The sequence below is a fragment of the Phodopus roborovskii genome, unplaced genomic scaffold, assembly GCF_943737965.1.
Source record: "Phodopus roborovskii unplaced genomic scaffold, PHOROB, whole genome shotgun sequence".
In the NCBI taxonomy this organism is placed as follows: domain Eukaryota; kingdom Metazoa; phylum Chordata; class Mammalia; order Rodentia; family Cricetidae; genus Phodopus; species Phodopus roborovskii.
The window spans coordinates 11144597-11171430 of NW_026126636.1; the positions used below are offsets into that span (position 1 = coordinate 11144597).

Sequence of the window (26834 nt, forward strand, 5' to 3'; positions counted from 1 at the left end):
GGTGCTGGGAACTGAACCCAGGTCCTCTGGAAGGGCAGCCAATACTCTTTAACTAGTGAGCCATCGCTCTAGTCCCTGAGACAGGATCTTAACAGCCCAGACTGGCCTGGACTTCTAATTCCACCTACCAAGCACAGAATCACAGGCCACTGCACCAAGAGTGACTTTTCTGAGACTAAGTTGCACTCTGTAGCCCTCCTCCCTCAGCTCTCCAAGTGCTGGGATTATAGACACACATCACCATGGCCCGAGCCTCATTTTTTTTAAAAAAGCACATTTATTTATTTAGTGTGTGTGTGTGTGTGTGTGTGTGTGTGTGTGTGTGTGGCGCATTTGTGTAGGTCAGAGGACAACTGGCAGGAGTTGTTGATTCTATCCTTCAAACAGGTGTGTCCCAGGAATCAAACTCAAGTTGTCAGGCTTGGTGGCAAGCGCCTTTACCCACAGAGTCATCCCTCCAGCCTTGGAGTCGCCTTTTCATACAGCCCTTGTGGGCAACAGCCTAATGACTCGAGGACCTGGCCCCAGGAAGAGTCAATTTCAGTGTCTGGAAGGATACCCCATTCCCCAGTGTCCCTGCACATTCCCCCATCCAGTCTGTGGTGGACGCTGCTTCCCCTAGAACAGTTCGCTTCAGGGGTGGTGCGCAGGACTCCAAAGGAAGCAGCTCTGAGGGGGAGCTCTGGCCTCAGAGGATGCTGATCCGTTCAGCAAGCCCCTGCATTTCATGGTCCTGCGGCAGAAGGGCGCTACCCAGGTCCCCTACTGCCGGCATCTCCTGGCGCTCTGTCACAAACTGATCCCAGCGCGCATCATCACTCTCATGTGTGATATATCGCTCGCCCATCTTTCCCTCTAGCTCTCGGAGGTCAAGCCACGTCTGGTACTCCTGGGCAGGGAAGAACTGGGTTAGGTTGGGCACCACACGCTCACGCTGGACAGAGTACCGTAATCTTAGCAACAGCCCCGATTCCGCTGGGACCAATGACAGTTATAGCATCACGTCCCACAACCTGCCCAGCCAATAGCGACAAAGCCCCATCCCCAACCACAGCCTAGCAATAGGTTGGTCAATCACGTCCCGCTTATCCAGCCAATTAAAGACTCTAGCCGCCCCCCTCCATACGTCACCTGTAACCAGGGGTGGCTGAGAGACTTGTCCACGCTGTAGCGCTTACGCATCTTCACCTGCAACAGGTTGTTGATGAGGTCGATGGCTGTGGGGAGGGGGGTTGGTAAAGACAGATGAAGATCCGCTGGAGTGACAGGTGGCCCTTTCCAGCAGGGCACCTCACCCTGCCTGCCTGCCTTAAAGGCATCTCTCCAGAGCTGACCCAGGCGGCCAGACACCCACCCCTGCTTTTCTCATTAAATTAGAAATCTCGCCACGCATGCGGGCCCACACGGGTAATTCGGACACTTGGGAGGAAGATCGAGAATTCGAGGCCAGAGTCTGAGCTACACACGGCAGTTGCTCGGATTGTAAGTATGTGCCAGCATGTCCAGCTCAAAGTTTTAACATTATTTTGTTTTTGGATTGGTTGTGGTGGTTCACGCCTTTAATCCCAGTACTCAGGAGGCAGAGGCAGGTGGATCTCTGTGAGTTCGTGGCCAGCCTGGTCTACAGAGCAAATCCCAGGGCAGGCTCCAAAGCGACACAAGGAAACCTTGTCTCGAATAACCAAAACCAAACCAAACCAAATTCTTATTTATACACATGTATGTTGTTTGTGCATGTGAATGAAAATGCCCTCTTAGGCTAGATGCGAGAATCAGCGTCCCCTGGAGCTGGAGTTACACAGGTAGTTTGTCAGCCATCTGACATGCATGCTGGGAACTGAAGTCCGGCCCTCTGCACGGGCTGCACTCAGTCTTAGCTGCTGAGGCATGTGTCTAGCTCCAGCTTTGTTTTGTATTTCTCAATTTTTTAAATACATCTTCATAAAAATTATTTATTTTTAATGTACAGTGTTCTGCCTGCATGTGTCCCTGCAGGCCAGAAGAGGGCACCAGATCTCATTACAGATGGTTGTGAGTTGGGTACCATGTGGGTACTGGAATTGAACTCAGGACCTCTGGAGAGGAGTCAGTGGTCTTAACAGCTGAGCCATCTCTCCAGCCCAAAAGCTACAGTATTTAAAAGTTTTGTTTTGGTTTTTCGAGACAGGTTTTCTCTGTGTGGCTTTGGAGCCTGTCCTGGAACTCGCTCTGTAGACCAGGCTGAGCTCGAACTCACAGAGATCCGAAAGAGTACTTTCTGAGGGGAAATATATTGATTTGCAATGGAGTCCTGCCATCACTGGGCTCACTGGGAGCTAGCAATAACATGCCACGGTGACAAAATGAAAGTCCTGCCACATGCCAAAGCCACTGTCACCTGCAGAAGGCCCAGTGACAGAGGTCCATCCTGACTTTGTGAGGGTCAGGTGTTCAAGGCCAGGCCCCGCTGAAGCTTTGCCATTGGCAGTGCATCTTGAAGGACAAGGCTGCTCTGTGTGGGCCCATGTAAGCCTAGGGGCAATATTTGCAGGGGTTCCATGGATACCAGACTCCATAGACGCTCAAGTCCTTTATATAAAGCAGCAGAGTGTTTGAGTACAGCCTCAGCATACTCTCCTTGCTCGCTCTGAACCGTCTCTAGATAACTTACAATGGTGTTGTTGTTGCTCTGGAGGGAACCTAGCACTTCACAGGGAGTGGGCAAGAGAACTTCCACTGACCTGACCACACCCCCAGCTTCTCAGGATGGTTTCTAGACTTGTACTCCAATACACTCCCAGCCCATCACTGGGGGATTCTAGGCAGGGGCTCTACCCCTGAGCCATGCCCCAGCCCCTCACTGGGGGATTCTAGGCAGGGGCTCTACCACTGCCCTATGCATTCACATAGATTTCTTTTACTAATACACTGGATTGTTATGTAAATAGCTGTTGTTTTGTGTTGTTCAGGAACAATGGGAACAAAGCCTTACTGGGCTCTTCTAGCACCAGCCTGTAATCCCAGTATTTGGGAAGTAAAGGCAGGAGGATTGGGAATGAAGTCCTCTTCAGCTACATAGTCCAAAGCCAGCCACACCAAACAAGCCCACCCATGACTTTCCTGTCAATGTCCCGTGCCACACCTGGCTCCAAATCTCCACACCTCAGGGTTCATCTCCCAGACCCAGTGGCCAGGTGACAGACTTGTCTTGAGACCCAGAGCCACTGTTGGACATCTGATAACAATATCAAAATGATTGCTGGGCCCTGGCTCTCCGTGCTCCCTCAGAAAGTGCCTCTTTGCTGGGCAGTCCCATAGCCACGCCCCGAGACTGAGCTGCCTTGTCAGTAGACAGAGTCCAGCTCCAGCCACTGTCTAGAGAGGATCTACCTATGTGCAGGTCACTCCGGCTTCCTCTGGTCCCATTCCTGTCAGAATCCTACACGGGTAAGCTACATCCCAGCCACAAGGCTCCAGGTGTCTCTCTCAGGAGTCCCAAACCACATATGATGGCCAAAGCCTAAGTCCCACCCAGGCCCCGTGGCTCTCAGGTCTGTCATTCCAGCTACTGCTCACTACCTGCCTGAGCTACACAATGAGTTCAAGGCCAGCCTGGGCAATTTAGTGAGACCCCTGCATCAAAAACTAAGATGCAACAAAGGGGCTGGGGATATGGCGTAGTCGTAGAGCACACATCTATCATGCATGAGGCTTTGGGTTCAATTCCTACTGCTGCAAAAGAAAAATCATACATCTGATTGGGCTGGAGAGATGGCTAAGAGCACGTTCTGTTCTCGCAGAGGACCTGGGTTTGGTTCCCAGCACCCAGATGGTAGCTCACAACCACCAACCGTAGTCACATAGTCGGAAGAGGGATCTGATGCCCTCTTCCGACCTCCTCCATCACCAGGCACACATGCATACACCCAGGGAAAAGACTCACACACATAAAATAAATAAAAGAAGCTGGGCGTTGGTGGCGCACGCCTTCGATCCCAGCACTCTGGAGGCAGAGGCAGGCGGATGTCTGTGAGAGAAAGCCTGTCTCCAAAACAAAACAAAAAAAAAACAAAAACAAACAAACAAACAAACAAAAAAAAAACAACAGAAAGACATGAAGACCAAGCTGGGGCTGGAGGGATGACTCGGTGAGAGCACTGGGCTGCTCTTCCAGATGATCCGGGTTAGGTTCCCAGCACCCACATGGAGGCTCACAACTACCTGTAACTCTAGTTCCGGGGGATCTGACAGCCATCACCCGGCCCTCAGGAGCACCGGACTTGCCCATGATGCATATACATACATGAGACATATCCACACACACGAGATATCCACACACATGAGATAAAATAACAAAAGAGAAGAAACCTGAGTCCCCCCCCTCCCCGCTCCCCATACCCTGGCTCTGCACTTCTCATAGAGTCTCAAGTCACCATGACGCCCCTGGGTACCAGGGTCTACCTGTTAGGAACTAGCAGCCAGCTGACCCCCGCTCCCCCCCCACGATGGGCGGGACGCTCATGGCCTTGTCATCCCTACGTCAGCTTTACCTGGCGGCCAGAGGACTCAGTTACGCATGTGCAAGCCTCTTTTAAAGCAAGCGCGCCAAGTGCTTCTCTCTCTCTGCCTCTCTGGTTTCTCTCTCTGGTCCCTCTCTGTTTCCCCTCTCTCTCTCTCTCTCTCCTGCTTTCGGTTGGCCACCAGCTACCCCCTCTTCCTCTCTCCTCTCTCAATAAACTGCACTTGGGCGCTGAGTCTCCTGTTTGTGTTTCTTAGGCATTAGCTGCGCAGCAAAAGAACAACACTACCCACAAGGCACCTGCCCCTCCAGGGTTCACGCTCATAGCTCTATGCATCACCAACTCTGGGTCCACCCCCAGCGCTTTCTAGTCCCGCCCACCCAGGCCCAGCTTTGCCCCAACTCTCTTGGGGACTCGAGGCCTTATGGTCCTGCACTCCTGCACTCCACGCTTCCAGCCCATGAAGTCTGAGGCCTGGCTCCTTCCCCACCTCACTCCCTGCTCCCTAGTCTGTCTACGGGAGGCTCACCTCCAGATGAGATGTGGCTCCAGGGACTGGCTGGGTACATAAAGGCTGCGTTCTGGATCTGGTCATTGATGTCTTCATCCTCATTGAAGGGGAACGTGCCGCTGAGGCTGACGTACATGATCACGCCCACGGACCACATGTCCAGCGAGCGGTTGTAACCCTGGTTGAGCAGCACCTCGGGCGCCAGGTAGGCGGGGGTGCCCACCACTGAGCGCCGGAAGGATTTCTCACCAATGATGCGGGCAAAGCCGAAGTCACACAGCTTCACCTGCGAAGGTGACAGATGGGGTAAGGTTGTGAGGGGTGATTAGGTCACCTCCCCCTCCGTGTGTCCACACCACTGCCGCCTCCGTCTTCCAAGCCCAGATCCAGGATTTGCCACTCACTAGCTGAGTGATCTCAGGTAAGTGACAGCCCCTGTCTGTGCCTCAGTTTCTGCATCTCTAACACAAGGAAGAGCCTAACAGCACCCATCCCAAAGGGCTATCATGACCAGGTGGTGGTGGCACATGTCTTTAATCCCAGCGCTTGGGGAGGGGGCAGAAGCAGAGGCAGGCCAATCTCTGTGTGTTCTAGCTCAGCCTGGTTTACAGAGCTAGTTCCAGGACAGTCAGAGCTACACAGAGAAACCATGGCTCAGGGGTAGAGCCCCTGCCTAGAATCCCCCAGTGAGGGGCTGGGGCGTGGCTCAGTGGCAGAGCCCCTGCCTAGAATCCCCCAGTGAGGGGCTGGGGTGTTGCTCAGTGGTAGAGCCCCTGCCTAGAATCCCCCAGTGAGGAGCTGGGGCGTGGCTCATTGGTGGAGCCCCTGCCTAGAATCCCCCAGTGAGGGGCTGGGGGTGTGGCTCAGTGGTAGACGCACAGGCCTCACATAAGCATGGTCCTAGGTTCCGCCTGTAGAAGGTGAGCGAGGCAAATGGGAAGAGATTGGCCACTGACCCTCCAATGTCAGTGACGAAAGGGGATGCGTGTATTTCTTGTACCTCTTATCTTTTTTCTAGTTAAACCATGGACCACCATGCTGCCTTAAACACAACAGCAAGGAAAAGCATGCCCAATGCCTTTGCAGCCCCAGAATGCCCAGGCCAGATGCCATCAGGGTAGGATCAAGCCCCTGTCTTAAGAAGCCGCATCACCTAGGTGATCTGAGTCACCACCCACCCCTTTGCTGGTAGGGCTCGGCCCGTCTAGGAGGGGACATAACAGACCTGAGGAAATGGATCGGCTGATGCCAGCAGCACGTTCTCTGGTTTCAAGTCACAGTGGACAATATTCTTGAAGTGCAGGTGTCTCAAGGCCACCAGGATCTGAGGGGGGAGGAGCCAGAGGCAGGGAGGAAGGAGGGAGAGAATCAACCCTGATGTTCACATGCCTGAGCCACACACACGTCTTCCCCTGCACCGCTAAGGATGCTTCTGGGTGAGGGAGTCATTAGGGCAGGAATCCTAGAAATTATAGAACCATTTATCCCCAACAGTTAAGAGTCTGACATAGAATTCTAGAAAGACTCAGCTTAGAATTCTAACCAGCCATTTAAACATCAGGGACTCCCAAGACACCTCCTTCGTGTGGTACATTTAAAACACATTTTGAGGCCTGATGTGGAGGGGTGCACGCACACCTTTGATCACAGCACTCGGGAGGCAGAGGCAGGCGGATCTCTGTGAGTTCGAGGCCTGCCTGGTCTGCAGAGGGAGTTCTAGGACAGCCAAGGCTGCACTGTAAAACCCTGTCTCAAAAACAAAAGAACAAACAGCAGCAGACCTTGTTTTGGTTGGCAAGATGGCTCAGCAGGTAAAGGAGCTTGCCACTAACCTGGATGACGTGAATTCAATCCCTGGAACCTTCGTGGTGGAAGGAAAGAAGCAACCCCTAAAGTTGCCTCTCACTCCATGTCTGTGGCGTATGCCCTCCCCGCCCTCACACACATGAACACGTGAATACTCTAAATTTAATTTTTACATTCTTGGTTGTTTGTGTCTCTGTAGACCAGGCTGGCTTCAAACTCAGAGAGATCCACTCGTCTCTGCCTCCCGAGTGCTGGGCTTAAAGGGGTGCATCACCACTGCACTAGGGAGGCAGAGGCATGAGGATCCCTATTGAGTTCGAGGCCAGCCTGGTCTACAGAGTGAGTTCCAGAACAGGCTCCAAAGCCACTGGCTTTGGCCTTGGCTGTCCTAGAGAAACGCTGTCTCAAAAGAGAGAGAGAGAGAGAGAGAGCAAGAGAGAGAGAGAGAGCAGAGGCAGGTGAGTTGGAGGCCAGCCTGGTCTACAGAGGGAGTTTCAGGGCAGCCAGGGCTACACAGAGAAACCCTGTCTAGAAAAACAAAAAAGAAAGAGGAAGGAAGAAGCTATAAATAAATATTGGGATATAGAGGACTGAATAGACTTGGAGAGATGGCTCAGTGGTAAAGGCACTGGCCACCAAGCCCTGATAACCTGAGTTCAATCCCTGGGATCCACATGGTGGAGAGAGAGAATCAGCCCCTGCAAGCTGAACTCTGATCTCCATATATGTGCTATGGCACTCAAGCTGTGGCACATGCATGCCTACACACATGTACAAGCTTACCCAGTAAATGTAATAAAATGTTGAACAGCATAAAGCACAATGACTTCACGCTTATCATATACAAAGAGAGCACTTATAACACAATAAGCATGCTTAGCGACCCACGTTCATAACCCCAGTCGTTTGGAGGCATTGGCAGAAGCCCTACTGCAAGTCTGAGGCCAGCCTTGTGCAAGTAGAGGGCTCTAAACCAGCCAAAAACGAACACAAACAAAAGGGCTGGGGGAAGGTTCATGGTTAGGACCACTACGTCTGTTCTTCCAGAGGATCGGGGTTAGATCTCCAGCATATCCTCGGTGGCTCATAACTCAGGGTCCAAGGGAGATCTGATGCCCTCCTTCTGGCCTCCTCAGGGCACTGCACACACCACACAAGGTGCATATACATACAATAAGGTAAACACTCATTCACACAGAAAACAGTAAAGTCTGGATGCATAGCAGGTCAAGGGCCAGCCTGGACAATTTGCGTGTGTGTGTGTATACATTTGTGTGTATATGTGTGTATGTATGTGTATATATGTGTATGTGTGTGTATATATGTATGTGAGTATATATGTGTATATACATGTGTGTATATGAGTGTGTATGTGTGTATATATGTGTGTGTGTGTATATATATGTATGTATATACATGTATGCAAGTATCAAGGGATGCGGCTCCATTCTCTCTGTGGTACCCACAGAGCCTAAACAAACTGGGTATGCTGGTACATGTGTGTCCATTATCCCGCCACTCAGGGAACAGGATCCCAAGTTTAACATCATCCTCATCCACACAGTAAGTCCCAGGCTAGCCCGGGCAACACAAGATCCTTTCTCAAAAACTAAAATGAAGCCAGCAGGGGTGGCACACACCTTTAACCCTAGCACTCAGGAGCCCTATCAAAGCAGTGTCAATAGCAGGTCTTGTTATGAAAGGGGAAATTGGCTTCCCCTCCTCTTCCTCACCATCTTTCGCTCCTCCATTAGGCTCCTCCACAAACGCTCCCCTAGATTCTGCTCCATGCTTATGCTAGGCAGAGGACTACTGGAGATATAGTTATAACCAAGACAGCCCTGGAAGGTAGGTGTTGTCACCGTCATCGGGCAGGGCTGTCACAGGAGACTAGCTATGATCAATAATGTCATGGGGTTTACTGTCCTTTCTCTCTCTCTCTCTCTCTTTTTTTTTTTTTTTTTTTTTTTTTTTTTTTTTTAGATGGTGTCTCACAACTTAGCTCTGACTGTCCTGGCATTCACTCTGTAGACCAGGCTGGCCTTGAACTCACAGAAATCTGCCTGTTTCTGCCTCCCAAGTGCTGTGATTAAAGGCGTGCGCCACCATGCTTAGATTCTGCCCCTCCATAATTTATCTCTTATAGTTATTAATACAATTTCCATCTATTTCTCTAACACCCTCTTGACTTCCCAGGGCACCAGCCTGTTCTGCAGGCTTCTGCCGGGGGGCGCCCGAGGCCATGGCGCTACCTGTGTGATGAGGAATTTGGTGAGGCGCTCAGGAAGCCGGCCCTTCTCACTGGAGAGGATCATCTCCAACATGTCCCCGTGCAGTTTCTCCATCACCACGAAAACCTTTTCAGGGGTCTCGAACATGCATTCGAGGTTCACGATCCCGGGGTGCCGCAGACTCTGTCCGGGAACAGGGAGCGAAGAGTCAGGACTGAGGGGAATGAGAACTTAGGGGGAAGGCCTGGGCAGCAGGAAGGTATAGCAGGAAGCGTGGTGAAGCAAGCTGTGCTGCTTTGGCTTCTGTTTGATTGATTTCCTTCTTCTGATTCCCGTGCATGCTATTGCAGGCACTCTACCGCCAATCCCCTAGCCGAAAGATCGTCATGTCTCCCTAGGTGCCTTTAGAAGAGAGCCAGTGTCTTTCCACCCTCCCCCTCGGCCTCATTTTCTCCATGGCTCTAGGGTTCCCTGTCTCCGGCACAGGCTGAGCCTCAGATCTGCTCGGGACACCCCTCAGTTCCCACATATTACAGGAAGCCCAACTTGATCACCCCTAGAATGTGGCTCAGGTTGTACTTCAAAAGAGCAAGCAGGAGCCGGGCATTGCCGGCGCTCGCCTTTAATCCCAGCACTCTGGAGGCAGAGGCAGGAGGATCTCTGTGAGCTCGAGGCCAGCCTGGTCTACAAGAGCGAGTTCCAGGACAGCCAGGGCTATACAGAGAAACCCTGTCTCGAAAAAAAACCAAAGGCGGAGGGTGGGGAAGGCAAGCAGGAAAAACAGACTCTTCACATTCAAGGGCACGGCTGGGTCATAGTTCCCGTGAGTCACCTGTAGAATGGCCACTTCATTCCTGAGCTGGCTCTCCTGCTTGGTGGGGAAGCGCAGTTTGTCAATGACCTTTACTGCAACGTCTCTGCCAGTCTTCCTGTGTTTTCCTGCGGGCGGAGCATGGGAAAGGTAAAGGATCAGAGGTGGAGACCTCCCAATCCCTTCCACCCCTCTGTGGTAGCCTTCAACTTTCTCTGAGGAGTTCTCAATATGAGGAATGGGAGGGCAGGGCTAGTGAGTAAAAGTGGGCTACAGGGTTCAGTGGTAGATAGAGCCCCTGCCTAGAGTCCCCCAGTGAGGGGCTGGGGTGTGGCTCAGTGGTGGAGCCCCTGCCTAGAATCCCCCAGTGAGGGGCTGGGGGTGTGGCTCAGTGGTAGAGCCCCTGCCTAGAATCCCCCAGTGAGGGGCTGGGGGTGTGGCTCAGTGGTAGAGCCCCTGCCTAGAATCCCCCAGTGAGGGGCTGGGGCGTGGCTCAGTGGTAGAGCCCCTGCCTAGAATCCCCCAGTGAGGGGCTGGGGGCGTGGCTCAGTGGTAGAGCCCCTGCCTAGCATTCAGGCTGCTCTGTGTTTCACCCCTAGAAAAAGAAAAACAAGAAGAAAGATAAATGAGCTAGGCATGGTGGCACAGTCCTGTTATCTTAGCATTTGGAAGATTGAGGTAAAAGTATCAGAAGCTTGAGACAACCCTGAGCTGCAAATTGTAGCCACAGAGAAAACTTCAAGAAAGGCGATGTATATTCTACAAAGAGAGACACCTTGCCTAGACACTCTGTGTGTGTGTGTGTGTGTGTGTGTGTGTGTGTGTGTGTGTGTGTGCGCGTGCGCGCGCGCACACATGCCTTGGTCCTGCCTCAACCAGATGGGACAGACTTAGTAGACTTCTTAGGGGAAACCTTATCCTTTCTGAGGAGATGGGAGGAGAGGAGGGAGGGGGAAACTGGAATTGTAATTTTAAAATGGCACTGTAAAGCCAGCTGTGGTGACACACGCCTTTAATCCCAGCACTCAGGAGGCAGAGGCAGATGGATCTCTGAGTTTGAGTCCAGCCTGGTCTATAAAGCGAGTTCCAAGACAGCCAGGGCTACACAGAGAAACCCGGGTTGGGGGCAGTGTGTAACACGGGCAACTACACTCATAACCAATCAGAAGCCAGAATGTACATCTCCTGTACTGGGTGGTTTTGTGTGTCAGTTCTACACAAGCCAGAGTCATCAGAGGAAGGAGCCTCAGCTGAGGAAATGCCTCCATGAGACCCAGCTGTAAGGCATTTTCTCAGCGATCAGTGCAGGAGGGCCCAGCCCATGGTGGGTGGGGCCGTCCCTGGGCTGCTGGTCCTGGGTTTCTGAAAGACGGTGGGTTGAACAAGCCATGGAAAGCAAGCCAGTAAGCATCTCCCCTCCATGGCCTCTGCATCAGCTCCCGCTTCTGGGATCCTGCCCTGTTTGAGTTCCTGTCCTGACTTCCTTCAGTGATGAACAGCAATGCTGAAGTGTAAGCCAAATAAGCCCTTTCCTCCTCACAGCAACAGAAACCCCAACAAAGACAACTCTCCTATAACGACAGTCAAGAAGCCCGCTGGTTTCCCTGATGAGAAACGGAAATCCCTGTACCTGGGGTCCAGCTTCCCAACCCAAACAAAACAGGAGACAGGCAGCAAGGAGGGCCTGGTGCCACCTGCCCCTGGGCCAGGCCTGTGGCATCCTTACCTCCATAGACCACTCCAAACTGCCCAGAGCCCAGCACTTCATCTGGGAAGATCTGGTAGACGGTGGCGATGTCCTGTGAGGTGGAGACAAGGTCAGGGGTGCAGATTGGAGATGGAAGACGGTCAAGGAGACAAGAGACTGGGAGATTAGAGGTCGGATGAGAGCCGAAAGATCTGATAGTTTTCAGCTGGAGGATGGTCCAGGCGTGGCTGGCCGGGGCAGGGGGTTGTCTTATAATGGATGTGGAAAGACCCAGGCAAGCAGTGAGTGCTACCATTCCCCGGCTCTAGGTCCAACACACTATAATGGAGGAGGAAGTGAGCTGAGCAGCAAGCAGCCACACGTGCATTCCACTCTGCCCCTAACTACAAATGTGGCCAGCTGCCTCCGGCCCGGCCACCTGACCTGCCTGCAGTGATTGACTGTATTCCGAGCCCAAATAAACCCTTTCTATGAAATTTTTTATTTAGGTTTGTTTTATTTTAAATTTGAACAATATCAACATCTTAGTTTTTAATTTTAGAAAAACAAATTTTTTTAAAAAGATTTATCATGTATACAGTGTTCTGTCTGCATGTATGCCTGCACACCAGCAGAGGGCGCCAGATCTCGTTTCCGATGGTTGTGAGCCACCATGTGGTTGCTGGGAGTTGGACTCAGGACCCTTGAAAGAGCAGTCAGTGCTCTTAACCTCTGAGCCATCTCCAGCCCAAATTTATTTTACTTTTAATTTACTTTAAATATGCATATGTGTGGGCTGGAGAGACGGCTCAGAGGTTGAGAGCACTGGCTGCTCTTCCAGAGGACCCAGGTTCAATTCCCAGCACCCACATGGCAGCTCACAACTGTCTAACACTCGCACATAGACACACATGAAGGCAAAACACCAATGCCCATAAAATAAAATTAATTAAAAAAGCAAAACAAAACATGTATGTACACGAGTGCAGGTCACTGAGCAGGCCAGGAAAGGGTACGGGGTCTTCTGGGATGGCAGTTTCAGACTACCCAATGTGAGTGCCGGGTGTCAAACCCAAGCCCTCTTCAGGGCAAGCATAACTACTGAGCCCTCTCTCCAGCCCCCCAAGCTGCTTTGAGCAGGGTATTTTGCCATAATGACCTAATGTGAAATTAAGGCAGAAGGAAGGTGCCCCAAGGTGTCAGGAGACTTACCACGTTCTCTTGGATCTGACTGTTGGACACAGAGATACTCAGAGAAGCTCGTCCTAGGGGGAGGGGACAGACAAGTGAGAGGACTCGGGGCTCTGCCTCAGTTGTCACCTCCCAAGGCACCTCTGAACCTTAATGCCCTCATCTATACAAGGGGATACAAGTGTCCTGGGGGGGGGGAGGTAGGGGAGGTGGGGGCCGCGAACCACATGTCCCAACAGACTCCAAGCGGGGCCTGGCAAACCTGTGCCTAGCATTTTACCCAGGGTCCTCAGCGCCAAGGAAGGGAGGCGTGCTGGTCCCACTTAACAGCAGGACACGGAGGCTGGGAAGGACGGTCGAGATGGATTTCAGTAACTCCCATGGAATCTACCCCATCACATTACAAGCCCAACTGGGGCGTCTACACAGCTGTTACTTCTGCTACTCACATGCTTCTCTTTACGACACCCCTCCCCACCCCCAACAGCCCCGCCTAGAGCAGTTCACCTACGCCACCTACAACCTACCCATCTCTTCCTCGTTCTCCTTCGCGTCAATCTTGCCCCATTCCTAACCCCCCCCCCTTTTTTTTTATAAGTATTTGAGACAGGGTTTCTCTGCATAGCCTGGCTGTCCTGGAACTCACTCTGTAGACCAGGCTGGCCTCGAACTCAGATCCACCTGCCTCTGCCTCCCGAGTGCTGGGATTAAAGACGTGCGCCACCACCACCTGGTCCTCCCCTCTTTGGGTGTGTGTTCGTGTGTTCACACATGTGAGTAGTACAACTGTTCGCAGAGGCCAAGGGAGGGCATAGGACCCTGGGAGTTACAGGTGTTTGTGAGCCACCCAGCGTGGGCGGCGGGAACTGAACTCATCCTCTGCCCAAGCAGCGAGTTCTCTTAACCACTGGGCCACCTCTCTGGTCCCTTCCTCTCCTACTTTCTCCTCTGTCAGAGTCTCGCTGTACACCCACCCCGGTGTGGCTTTGAAATCAGTGCTCAGCCCAGGCCCATCTCAAACTCATAGCAATCCTTCTGCCTCCAGCTGGAAAGTGCTGGAATGAGCATGTGGTATGTCAATGGTAGTACAAACCTTTAATCCCAGCTCTTGGGAGGCAGAGGCAGGCGGATCTCTGTGAGTTCGAGGCCAGCCTGGTCTACAGAGGGAGTTCCAGGACAGGCTCCAAAGCTACACAGAGAAACTCTGTCTCGGAAAACCAAAAATAAAAATTAAAAAAGTATCTATGCTATGTATGCCTGACTCAGTCCTGTCCTTTTCTATATTACTCCCCACACAAACACAGAGGGTCCTCGTTAAATATAAACCCAGCCCTGTCACTCATCTACACTGGACGCTGCCACAGGTCTCCCGTACCCTGGGGGAGGGGGCGGTGGGAAGCTCAGGCCTCTCTGCGACAGACATAGGCCGATGTAGGCATCATCTATCTGTGGCACAGACCACTCCAGGGTTCCTGACATACTGGCTTCCCTCTGGGCTCATGCGCAGAAGGCTCTCCCCGCCTCCTTCCTTTGGTCCACACTGCGCCAGAGATTTGCTTTCTCCAGGAAATGTGCCCCTGGCTTCCCAGCTTCATCTCAGTCCTGCCCTACAGACTGGTACAAAAGAGGTACCCGGGGAACTCCCGAGGCTAGCTCAGAGATGACATGCCCAAGGTTGGGGAAGGGAAGGGCTTCACAGAGCCGCTAACCCAGGCCCAAGCCCACGAAGCTGTCCTCCAGGCTCGTCCCTTTCCCCCGATACCGACGGGCCTTTCTAGAGCCACCTCTCAGCATCCTGGGTAGGTACTTACTGTGCGGTGTGTGGCCTAGGGCAGTGGGCGCGTCTTGGAGGATAACGGGCATCAATGCCTGGCGGATGGCCGTCTCCCAACCCCGAACGGCCTCTGTCCCCTGCCCACTCGGCCCTCCTGGGGCCCCGCCAGGCGTCTCGCCCACAAAGTAGGTGACATTGGCCGTGATGATCTCAAAGCAGTGTGGGTTGGTGCCCGGAGGTACCAGGCTGAAGTTCTGAGCTGACTCCACTGCAAGAATTTCCGACAGTGGGATTTCCTGGCAAAAAAAAAAAAAAAAAAAAAAAAAAAAAAATGGAACTGTCAGTACAGGCAAGCCTACCGGGCCATCCCTGTAGCTCCCTTGCTCTCAGAAAGCCACATAAAAGCCATACGCAATAAGGACAGGCTGGGACAGGCCTTCCAGCAGTACCCATGTTAACTTTAAGAACACTCAGCTAGCGGGAGACAGAGAACAGCATGTGTGAAGGTCCTGAAGAAAGCTTGCTATGTCGCTTGTCACATGGGACAGTACCTGGTACACTGCAGGCACTTGGTAAGTGTTCGATGTATAAATGAACGACAATAAGGCCCCACAGTGACATCAGGGGCCATACAGAGAAGCCTGGATTTTGTCTAAGGGCCCTAGGGAGCCACAAAAAGGTCAGGAAGAAGGAAGTGCAGTTTATGGCTATGAACAGAAAGTCCATGAGACAAAATGAAATCAAAACAGTAGACGAGGAGGAGGCATCGGAAGGGAAAGCACTGAGAAAGGAAGGAAGGGAAGAAAAGAGGAGGAGAGGAAAAAGCCGTGCGACAGCCAGGCTCAGTGCTACAAGCCTATAATCCCAGTCACAAGGAAGGAAGGCTGCAGAAGCAGGAGAAGACAAGTTCAAGGCTAACCTAAGCAACTTGGCTAAGGCCCTGCTTCAAAAACAAAAAGTAGAAAGAGGGATGGGACATGGCTCAGTGGTGGAGCCCCTGCCTAGAATCCCCCAGTGAGGGGCTGGGGCGTGGCTCAGTGGTAGAGGCCCTGCCTAGAATCCCTCAGTGAGGGGCTGGGGTGTGGCTCAGTGGTGGAGCCCCTGCCTAGAATCCCCCAGTGAGGGGCTGGGGCGTGGCTCAGTGGTGGAGCCCCTGCCTAGAATCCCCCAGTGAGGGGCTGGAGTGTGGCTCAGTGGTCAAGTGCTTACCAGGCCTAAATAGGATCCTGGGTTTGAAAAAGTGTTTTATGCCATCCGTGGTGGTGCACACCTTTAATCCCAGCACTTGGGAGGCAGGGGCAGGGGGATCTCTGTGAGTTTGAGGTCAGCTTGGGCTATAGAGGGACCTCCAGGACACCCAAGACTACACAGAAAAATCCTGTCCAGAAAAACCAAAAAGAAAAAAAGACTTATGAAACAACGGTGAGACAGAGCTGGGAAAAGGTAAGAAAGAAACAGGCCTGGCATGTGGGACCTGATGTTTATTTTATGTGAGTGCTCTATCTGCATGTGCACCTTTATGCCAGAAGAGGGCGACAGAGTTCACTATAGATGGTTGTGAGTCACCATGTGGGTGCTGGGAATTGAACTCAGGACCTCTGGAGGCGCAGCCAGTGCTCTTAACCATCGAGCCACCTCTGCAGCCCTGGAACTTAATCTTTATCCAAGCTCAGTGGCGTCACTGGGACACCGATGACGTTATGTATGTGTGTGTTTTACTTTTGCCACAGCTTCTCACGTAGCCCAGGCTAGCCTTGAACTCTACCTCCCAGAACGCTGTGATCACAGACCCATCACCACGCCCGGCTGCCTCTGGAGGGTTTAGTAAACAACCCTGGCTACAGAGAGGTAAAGTCACACTACAGAGACTACTGAGAAGAGCCACGTAGGCAGCGACAGCAACACAGCGCCTCACATGGGGGCTGCGGGGAAGATAAACTACGGGTCATCAGTTAATTTTAAATAGCAGGCTTGTTGGGCATGGTGCAACCCACCCACCCGCCTTTAACCCCAGACCTCGAGAGACAGATGCAAGCAGATCTCTAAGTTCCACCTTCAGGAGTCTCTCTTCCACGCCGGGGCGCAAATCTCATTGTCTTCCTTACATTATTTTTGAATTCTCACACTGGCCCAGGGGGGGCGGGGGGGGGAGGGGGCGGAACTAGTAATTGAAACTCTACAGGTGAGATACAGGAGGTCCAAGAGGCTAATGAGCCCGCTCTGCTCCCCCAGCTGGAGAGCACCGAGGCTGGAATCACAGCCAGAAGCAGGGAGACGGTGGGAGGCGGTGGGAGCTGTGAGGACTTGGGGTGGCCCCTGAAGGAGGCGGAGAGAGGTAGGACACAGGCCCACCTTGTAGTATCTGTTGGTCGTGTTGTTCTGGAAGAGGGTGATGCATTTGCAGTCTAGGCGCCAGTAGTGGCGTTTCCTCTGGTAGAAAGACACAAGAGAGGGTGAGGTTGGCAGCCAGGTGGTTTGCACGCACCCCGCCTAGCTCCTCCCCTAGTTGGGACCGTGGCTCGACTTGGCCTCACCCACCCTTGCTCTGTACATCCTGCCCGGTTCCCTTCCCCTAACATACCCACGATTCCAGCACTGCTTGCAGAACCCCAGTTCCTAGACCCAACTTCCCCAGCCCGCCCCTCTCTAACCCCGCCCACCTAGGCCCCACCCATCAGGCCGCTGTGTACTGGCTGGGTCTGTCTGCTCAAGCTTCTTCAACACACCTTTAAATCTAGTCACACTCAAGGGCCTCACCTACCCACTCTCCTGGCTGACTCATACTTCTGACCACGCCCACCAACACACACACCCACAATTCTGGCCACGCCCACAGAGTCTCTGCCCATACAGGCTTCAAGGAACCTGCCAACTCAAGTTCTTTTAGCCCACCCAGAAGTTTAACCACACCCACTCGTGCCCACCCCACCCATACCAGCCCCCAACTCACCAGGGTGTCCTTGTTGCTGTAATGGACCACCCAGCCCTCCCGCAGGGTAGTGCTCGATTTCCTGGTCGTGTGGCGCACAGACTGTACCACCCGCATCAGGGGGATATATCCCAGTGAGCTGCGGGGGGGGAGGAGGGGGGGAATGGGCCAGATGTTAAATGTCACATGCATGTCCTGCCTGGAGCCACAGGGACATCACTGAGCAGTCATACGAAAATACTGTTTCTTTCCCTACTGAGATTTTAGATTTTCATAGCAAGGGGACTCTCGCTTTTCAATTTAGGAAGCAATTATTTCCAGCGTTTGTGTGAATGTAGGCTGTGTGGGTGTGCCTGAGGGCAGAGGAGGATGTCAGGGTTTCAGGAGCTACAGTTACAGCCACTGTAAGCCTCCTGGTGTGGGTGCTGGGAACGCAACCGAAGTCCTGTGGAAGGGCAACAAACACTCTTAACCACCGAGCCACTCTCCAGCGCCCCCACCCCGCACCCAGCCAAGGATTCTTTTTATTCATTATTTTGTATGTTTGTGTGTGGGGGGGGTCCTATTCCACAGCTGGAAAGTGGAAGAGGTGAAGGACAACTCTGTAAAGTCAATTTTCTCCTCCTGCCTTACTGTGGCTTGCAGGGATTAAACACCTTTACCCACTGCACCGGCTTGCTAACCTGATTCTTAATTTAATTAAATTTTAGACTTATTTATTTTATTTATTTATACATTTTTCCCCCCAAGGCAGGTTTCTCTGTAGCTTTGGAGCCTGTTCTGGAACTCGCTCTGTAGACCGGGCTGGCCTCAAATCTAGAGATCTTCCTGCCTCTGCCTCCCGAGTGCTGGGATTAAAGGTGAGTGCCACCAATACCCGGCATGACTTACTTATTTTAGTTGGGCATAGCAGTACATGCTTTTAACCCCAGTACTCTGAAGGTGAACCTCTGAGTTCGAGGCCAGCCTGGACTACAGAGTGAGTTCCGGGACAGCCAGGGCTACATAGAGAAACCCTGTCTTGAAATTCCCGCCCAAAACCCAACCCTTTCCTCCCAAAATTCAATGCCTTTTTGATGTCCTGAAACTCTCTCTATAGACCAAGTTGGCCTCGAACTCACAGAACTCTGTCTGCCTCTGCCTCCCGAGTGCTGGGAGTAAAGGTATGCGCCACCACCGCCTGTCTACAAAGAAAAGGCGAAAGAGAACCCAAAGATAAAAAGCCGGGGCTCAAGAATTGAGAACATTTACAGGCACCCACCAACATCAGCCCATCTTAGAGCGGGGGAAGCAGAGGCTTGTAGTGGGGAAGGGCCTCCTGAAGGGGCCCTGGCTACCTCTGGGCCTTGCCTCCCTCGCCTTCCTCTTCCTCGCTGGCGTGGAGAGCATTCTCTGAGTGGGAGCCTGGGATGACACCAGAGTCGTCCAAGTCATCTGAGAGGGAGTTCTTGTCCGCCTCACTATAGTCAGCGGCCTCCTCCATGGGCACATCTGTGGGGACAGGGGCATCAGAAGGGCCCCCACCCATCCAGTCCCACCCCGTCCCTTTCAGATGTTAAGGGTCTTACCTCCATTGATGAGCGCCTCCCCCAGACAGTCGTTAGGGACACGGGCAGCACATCGCTTGTGACAGTTAAACTTGCAGTCTGAGGGGACGGGAATGGGGGGGGGGGGTGAGGATAAAGGGATGGGCAGGAAAGCACAGAGTTAGTGTGTGTGTGTGTGTGTGTGTGTGTGTGTGTGTGAGAGAGAGAGAGAGAGAGAGAGAGAGAGAGAGAGAGAGAGAGAGAGAGTCTCACTATGTAACCTAGGCTGGCCAGCATTTAGTTCCTGGCAATTCTCCTGCCTCAGCCTCAACAGTGCTAGCATCAAGGTTTATACTTTAAAGACTGAGGAGATGGATCCACAGGTAAGAGCTACAGCATAGACTTTTTCTTTTTTGAGACAGGTCTCTAGATAGCTCAGGCTAGCCTCAACCTGCTACATAGCCAAGCATGATTCTCTTGTCTCCAACTTCCAAGTGCTGGGTTTACAGGCATGGGCCATCAGATCAAACTTTTTATTGGGGGGCTCAAGACAGGGTTTCCTTGTGTAGCCTAGGCTATCCTGGAACTAGCTCTGTAGACCAGGCTGGCCTCAAACTCACAGAGATCCACCTGCCTGTGCCTCCCGAGTGCTGGGATTAAAGGTGTGCACCACCACTGGGCCAGGTCAAACTTTTCTATTAGATGTATTTATTTAGTTATTTGTGTGTGTGTGTGTGTGTGTGTTCACACAAGCCCATGCATGCATATGCCACAGTGTTCCCGTAGATGACAGAGGGCAACTAGTGGAGTTGGCTCTCTCCTACTATGCGGAACCTAGGGATTGAACTCAGGCCATGATGTTTGGCAGCAAGCACCTTTAACTTGTTGAGCCATCCCAATGACCCAGGCTTTTTTAATCTCTCCTCATTCTTCTAGATATTTTTATTATTGTTTTGAAGATTTCCCGAAGCCCAGTTTGGCCAGGAACTGGCTAAGGCAGGAGGTGATTTAACTTCCAGGCAGATTGCAGGCTTGTGCGCCACCATCTAGCTCAAAGGTGTGTGTGGGAGGGTTACCGAGGATGGAACTGGGGGCTTCTGGTATACTAGGAGGGCACTCTGAGCTACATCTCCAGCCTTCTCACAACATTTCATGTAGTTCAGGTTGGCCTCAAACTATGTACCTGGGGGTAGTCTTGAAGTCCTGACCCTCCTGCCTCAACATCTCAAGTGCTAGATGGGATTGCAGGTGTATAATTCTAGATGATTCCAGAAGTCTTGAATATATACCTGTATATATATTTGTGTAACAGCCCTGGCTGGCCTCTGCCTCCAAAGTGCTGGGATTAAAGGCATGTGCCACCACTGCCCGGCTCCAGAAGTCTTGAATCCTCTGCTCCTAAGGTTCCTTGACTCTCAGATTCTTGGGTTTTATAGTTAGAATTCTATCCTGTTCTAAGAATCTAGATGTCCAAGGGTTTAGGGTTCTAGGACTTCAGAGACCTCCAGGATGGCCTGGATTCAGGACATGGCATCTGAGATGCTGTGCTCCTCTGGATGGGGGGGTGAGGGTAAGTATGTGTGTGTTTCAGACCCACAGGCTTCCCAGCTGGCCCTACTGACCTTTGCACTGCAGGCCCTGGCGGAATAGACCCTTGAGCAGCTTCTTGCAGGCCTGGCAAACGGTGGGCCGTGTGTAGCTGTGTATAAGGAAGGTATGTGGCACCTTGACTTTGGACATCAGTATCTTGTCCAGCTCAATGGGACGGCCTGTGTAGAAGGAAGAGGAGGAGGAGGACGACGACGAGGGCGGTCGGCGAGGAAGGAGGTCGGCGGTGCTCCGGCTCTACCCAGCAGCAAGGGTGGAAGGAACGGATGAGTTTATTAGCACCTGCCTGGCCCCTTCAGCACCCGGCCCCCAACCCTCCCCCATTCTCCAGCCCCTCACCAGCTCCTCAGCGGTGCAGGGTAGGGATTCGGAGCTTCCTAGGCGCACAGAATGGCCACTGGCCAGAGACGTGGATGACAGGCGTCGCTTGCGAGCACCACTGCAGTTGTTAGGGATGCTGAAGGCACAGCGCTTGTGGTAATTCAGCCCGCAGCCTGTAGAGGGCGCAAGACCGTCAGAGCCAAAACTTGTATTCAGGACTAGGCATGCCCCCACCCTTTCCCATCTAAACATACAGCCCTGTCCTCCACAGCAAACATGGATGGGGCACCCCAAGACTCAGTGCTCAAGTCCACATCCTGTTCAATCTAGCCTGGTTGATGAATGCACCTGATTCTCACTAGACCCAAAGCTATGAGGAGTTGAGATTCCCAGCCCATAGAATTCCGCCTGTGGCACCTGCGATCCCAGACAGGGCCGTCCTGAGGACTGTGGAGCTGCCTGGACGGCCCTGAGGTCCTACAGGCCAATTCCTCCAGATAAACCGTTACTGTTTCTCTCTTTTGTGTTCTGTTTCTTTGCTTGGCCCCTGATTGACAGGAGCTGGCTTTTCCATCACCACATCTCGACATCTCCTCAGAGATGGCTCAGTGGTTAGAGCACTTGTTACTCTTGTGGAAGAGGGCCGGGTTCAGTTCCCAAACCCATGCACATGATATAAAAATAAATAAGTTTTTTTTTTTTTTTTTTTTTTTTAAATCTCCAAGTGCTTACTCTGGGAGCCCCATTTTCCTATGCCCTATCCCCAGACTTGAACTCAGACTCCTCCCCTGCTTTGTCCAGGAACCCTTAACTTCAGTTACCAAGGATCACCTCCTACGCTCTGCACGCATTCCAGAACCCAGGGCCCAGGCCCCTCCCTGTTCCCCAAATTTAGCCCTGAAGCCCTAACCTAGCCTACCAGCCCCACACCCTGGGCTCCACCCATGGACTTTTAATCCCATTCCTCTCCCAAATTTTCCCTTAGGGAGCTTTTACCTCTCCCACCTTCTAAGCTCCACCCCTTGACCACAGCCCAGCCCCAGCCCCAGCCTTCCCAATCCCCAGGATCCAATCCCTTTGCCCCTCACCATCACACTTGAGGCCCTGGCGTACAAGACCAAAGAGCATCTCCCCACAGTGGTCGCAGAAGGCGGGAGCGCGGTACGAGTGTACAGTGAGAGCATGTGGACGGATCTGGAAGTCCTCGAAGGTGGCCGAGGCTGTAGGAGGGTCACACACTTGAGCCAAGAAGGTAGATGCCTAGTCTACACAGCGAGTTCTAGGACAGCCAGGGTTATACAGAGAACCTTGATCTCAAAAAAAAAAAAAAAAAAAAAAAAAAAAAAAAACCCAAAATAACAAAAACAAAAAATTCCAGCTCCCTACTAGGCAAAACACCTCATTCCTCCTGACAGGAGGGAGTTAATGAGTTTAGTGGGCAGAGAACTTAATATTTTTTGCAATATTAAAACAGTCCCGAGTGAGGGGGTGGCGGCGCACGCCTGTCACCCCCTCACTCGGACGCAGAGACAGGTAGGTGGATCTCTGTGAGCTGGAGACTAGCCTGGTCTACAGAGTGAGTTCCAGGACAGCCGGGGCTACATAATGAGACCCTGTCTTGAAAAGCAAGCCAAAATAAATAAGTAGAATTAAAATAATCCTGGAGCCAGCGAGACAGTCCAGCAATTAAAAGGTGCTTGCTGCCAATCCTGGTGATCTGAGTCCCAATACATGGGCCCTATTTGGTGCATCAATTCCCAGAAGTTGTCCTACACACACATATACACACCCATGAATACAGACTAAATGTAAAACAGTTCTGGTGGGCTGAGGGGTATGCTTGCCTCAAATGTGCAAGATTCTAGATTTAATCCCCACTACCACAAAGGAAGGGGTGGACAGTCTGGGTCCGATGGTAGGTTTCTTTTTTCTTTTCTTCTTTTTTCTTTCATTTTCTTTCCTTACCATCTCCCCCCCACCCCCATGGTTTCTCTATGGCTTTGGAACCTGTTCTCTAACTCACTCTGCAAACCAGGCTGGCCTCGAACTCACAGAGATCCACCTGTCTCTGCCTCCCCGAGCACTGGGATTAAAGGTGTGCGCCACCACCGCTGCTGGGCTGATGGTACACATCTTTAGTCTCAGTATTCCAGAGTCCTCTGACTCTGGAGCTCTGTGAGTTCCAGGCCATTCAGAGTTACATACATAGTAAGGCCTTATCTCAAACAAACAACAATCACAAATTAGCGAATTGGTTTCACCAACACTTCTAGGGGGCACGTGCCTTGATGAGCCCCTCCCCCTTTGTACGATTTGTTGACTTGATGTTTCTATATGCACAATTGTTTTGTTGTTGTTGTTTGCCAGCATATATGCCTGTGCCTGTGGAGCTCAAAAGAGGGCGTCAGATCCCTTGGGACTGGAGTTACTGACGATATTTGTAAGAGAACAAGAGTCCTTAGCCACTCAGCCAACTGTCCAGCCTCAATGTCTCACTAAAGCCCAAGCTGGTCTTAAACCTGTGGCGCGTCTCCTCCTATCTGCGCCTCGGGAATGTTGGGATCGCGGGTGAGCCCCACCATGCCCACCCTCTGCCACCTCTCCCAGAGGCCTTGGCCCCTGTGCCCGAGACCCCGCCCCCCGGGGCGACCTCCGCTCCTCACCCGAGAGAACCACCTCCACCAGGTCGCCCTCCTGGATATCCGTAGCCGATCGCACCAGCTGCAGGAGGTTGGCAGATGTGGGGTCATGTTTGAAGAGCAGGATCTTGTCGTACAGGCCGTAGAAGCCACACTCTGGGAACTGACGGATGGGGGCGGGGTGGCGACAGAAAAGCTCAGAGCAGCCTGCAGCAGCGGGCCACAGCCTACTTGAACTCTCTAGGGGCTGAACCGGCTGCTTCCCCCGGAAACCGAGACCCTACAGTCCACCGCTTCCTGTCTGACCTCTCCCAACCCCAGCTCCAGCCAGCAGGAAGGGGGGGCAGGTGTGCTGGGGGGGGCTGGAGGGGAAGGGCTGGGGGCCAACGGGGGCCGGGGGAGGGGGCCGCTGTGAAGGCTCCGGTAGCATAGCGGACACTTTGAGTTTTCCAGAGCTGGCGGGACACTGAGTGATCACCGCCTCCTCTTTGGGCCACATCTCCACCCCAGTTTCCTTCCTGAATCTATTGTCCCTGTTACCTGGCTCTAAGCCCAGCATCGGGGCAGAATGAACTAGAAGGGGGAGGGGGGCTTAGGAGTTTTTTTGGGGGGTGCTCAAGATAGCTGGAGGTAAGGAGGCCTCCCCTCATCCGATGCTCCGAGGACCCAGGTGTCCGTCCTGGCTTGGGAAGGGGCCGGAAATGAAACACGGGGGGGGGGGGAAAGAAAGTGAAACTGCCCAGGTGAAACACAGGGCAGGCAGGCAGGCAGGCAGGGGCCCGAAATCACCGCACCTGTACCCCAGGAAGAGCAGAAAACAAACCGGGCTAGGCCTGTGGAGGGGAGGCTGGGGATCGGAACTCTCCAGCACCAAGAATTTCACTCCAGGAACAATATATGGAAGCCCCAGCCCTGCTTACTATAAAACCAAGTGAGAGCTGGCTGGACTTGGGGAGCTGGTGGACACAGGGCCCCGACCTACAGAACACCAGTACCACCTTGCCCCTCATGGTGGCTTGGTCTAGTTAGTTTGTTTCTTTTCTTTTTTTACCCCCTCTTTGTGACAGGGTCTGGAGCCGTCCCTAGCCTGATTTAAAACTCCTGATCCTCCTGCCTCTGCCTTCCCAGGGCTGGGATTAGGAAAGGGCCAGGCCTGGGAGGGCTTCTTCTAAACTAGTTTCACCGGCTGGGAAAAAAAAAGGGGGGGGGGAGGCCCTGTTCCTCCTGCTTCCTCAAAGCCCAAAGGATTCATTTCCAGGAGCCTGAGAAAAGCCTAAATCTGGATGTTTTTGGATCCCGATGTGCTCTCATTATAGAATTAAACATTCTGGATTCCAATTGTAACTGTCATATTATCAGTGTCATCTAGGATTCTTATGATGTAGCAACACGATAAACTTAAGATTCTAATATTTGAATGCCTCAGCATGAAAAGATTTCAATATCCAGCTACTCAGGGCTCAGAAGTTCTCACGGTTTCACAATCACGCACTTAACTACAAACCAGCACCCCCCACACACACCCCAAGAGAGGGTGGAAAAGGAACACAACCCAGGGCTTTCGCTTGGTAGACAAGTGCTCTACCAGCCTGCTCATAACTTTTGTTTGCTGTTTGTTTTTTGAGGCAGGGTTTCTCTGTGTAGCCCTGGCTACACAGGAACTCATTCTCCAGACCAGGCTGGCCTGGAACTCACAGAGATCCTCCTGCCTCTGCCTCCTGACATGCTGGGATAGTAAAAGGCGTGCGTCACCACCGCCTGGCCTGGCTGTAACTTTTAACGTTCCTAGGAATTGCACTGGTCCTACATGGTTCCCTCTTGCCATGATGCTCAGGGGAGGAACCTTGATGTCTAAGGCTGAGAGTAGCTCTGGGGAACTGTGATTAGGAGAGCAGATAGAGTCTGCAGAGTTTTGGGGGTGCGGAGAGGGCACACATGGAGTGCTTGCTCCTTCACACCCCATCTTAGGCCTGGGGAAGGGTAGCGAGAGACCTTGCTTGCCCCTGGCAGCTTGTTCACACACCCACACCCACACATGTCACCCGATCACCATGGCCAGCATGGCTTCAGTTTCTTCTGTTTCCAAAGAACGGAGGCCCAGGGTGGGACCGTAAGCAGAGGTCCCCCTGATCCGCAGCTCGCGTTTGCCCCTTCTTCCTCCCCACTCCACACCTGGCAGGCCCCTCCCTTCCTCTCTGCCCGCTGCAGAAAACAACAAGCAGCGACACGCAATTTGGGGAGGCCTCTGGGGCACCCCACCCCTACCCAGGCCTCTCTCAAACCGGTGGTGGAGTAAGGATACAACTGGGGAGTAGTGCCCTTCCTCGGCTCAGTTACCTAACCACCCGCCCCCCGCCCCCCTCCCAACAAGCCCCAGGCCACCTCTGAAGCCGGTTCTTTATGATCAGAGCCCCTAAAGCCCTCACCTTCTGGTCCACGATAGAACAGGCTAGTTGCTTCACGTGAGCCAACTCGGAGGCGGCCGGCAACAGCACGAACTCTCGGGTCAATCCGATCTGGATGTGGAAGGAGACCCCGGAGGCCGGAGTCGGGATCTGAGGCAGCAGAGGTGGCGGTGACTGGAGATCCAAGCCACCGGGGGGTGGAGGAGACCCGGGCCCGGGAGAGCCCGGGAGTCCGGCGGGATGGGAGGGGGCGGCGGCCATGGGAGCCAGACCCGGACCTGCCGCCCGGAGCTCCCCGAGGAACCTAGGACCTAGATCCGAGAGCTCTCGTGCGGTGGTGGTAAGAAGGCAGGCATTTGAGAGAGAGAGAGAGAGAGAGAGAGAGAGAGAGAGAGAGAGAGAGAGAGAGAGAGAGAGAGAGAGAGAGAGAGAGAGAGAGAGAGAGAGAGAGAGAGAGAGAGATCTGTCAGGTTGAGGAACTGGAGGATGGCGGGATCCTGGGCAGTAAGAGAAAAGGAATCTGGTGGGTCAACGCTGGGAGTCAAGGGAGCACAGGTCAGAAGCAAAAGCAGTGCTTTGGAGGAGGGTACCCAGAGATTAGAAGAAATCAGAAAAGAAAATCGGGTAGGGCAAGGTCCCTGGAATCGAAAGACCCCTGGGAGAAAGGAGGTTGGGAGCGGAGCAGAGCGGAGCGCAGCAGGGGGATCCCAGGGTCCAGTAGATTTGACGGCAGCAGCCTCAAACTCGGAGCGGGCCCGAGGATGCCTTGTGGGTAGAAAGCAGGAATCTTTGGTCAGGGACGTAGGGGATCGTAGGGACCCGACTGGCTCAGGGATGGGGAGAGAGGGGTCCCCAGGCCAGCGCTGAAAGAAGAGACTCTCACAAGTCGCGAAAGT

At 52.9% G+C, this 26834-nt stretch overlaps 1 protein-coding gene across 1 annotated transcript; it reads right to left on the minus strand.

The window, feature by feature from the left end:
• Window positions 1-304: 304 nt before the first annotated feature.
• Prkd2 (protein kinase D2) lies at window positions 305-26301 on the minus strand. Its single transcript, XM_051207828.1, has 18 exons — window positions 25960-26301; window positions 23558-23696; window positions 21983-22114; window positions 20913-21067; window positions 20588-20810; window positions 19008-19085; window positions 18777-18930; window positions 17461-17578; window positions 16863-16940; window positions 14548-14806; window positions 12758-12810; window positions 11585-11657; window positions 9880-9986; window positions 9069-9230; window positions 6236-6334; window positions 5029-5296; window positions 1132-1217; window positions 305-889 (listed from the first exon to the last, which is right to left on the minus strand). The coding sequence occupies exons 1-18, from the start codon at window positions 26197-26199 to the stop codon at window positions 689-691; spliced, it is 2625 nt and encodes an 874-aa protein (XP_051063785.1). The 5' UTR covers window positions 26200-26301; the 3' UTR covers window positions 305-688.
• Window positions 26302-26834: the final 533 nt, after the last annotated feature.

Excerpts from the sequence above, each read along its gene's own strand:
- Prkd2 (XM_051207828.1), bottom strand. The coding sequence starts at position 26,199 with ATGGCCGCCGCCCCCTCCCATCCCGCCGGACTCCCGGGCTCTCCCGGG. Across the intron at positions 22,115-23,557 it reads GGTGGAGGTGGTTCTCTCGG|CCTCGGCCACCTTCGAGGAC; the intron begins GTGAGGAGCGGA and ends ACCCTCCTACAG. Across the intron at positions 17,579-18,776 it reads GAGGGAGGCAAGGCCCAGAG|CTCACTGGGATATATCCCCC; the intron begins GTAGCCAGGGCC and ends CCCCCCCCGCAG.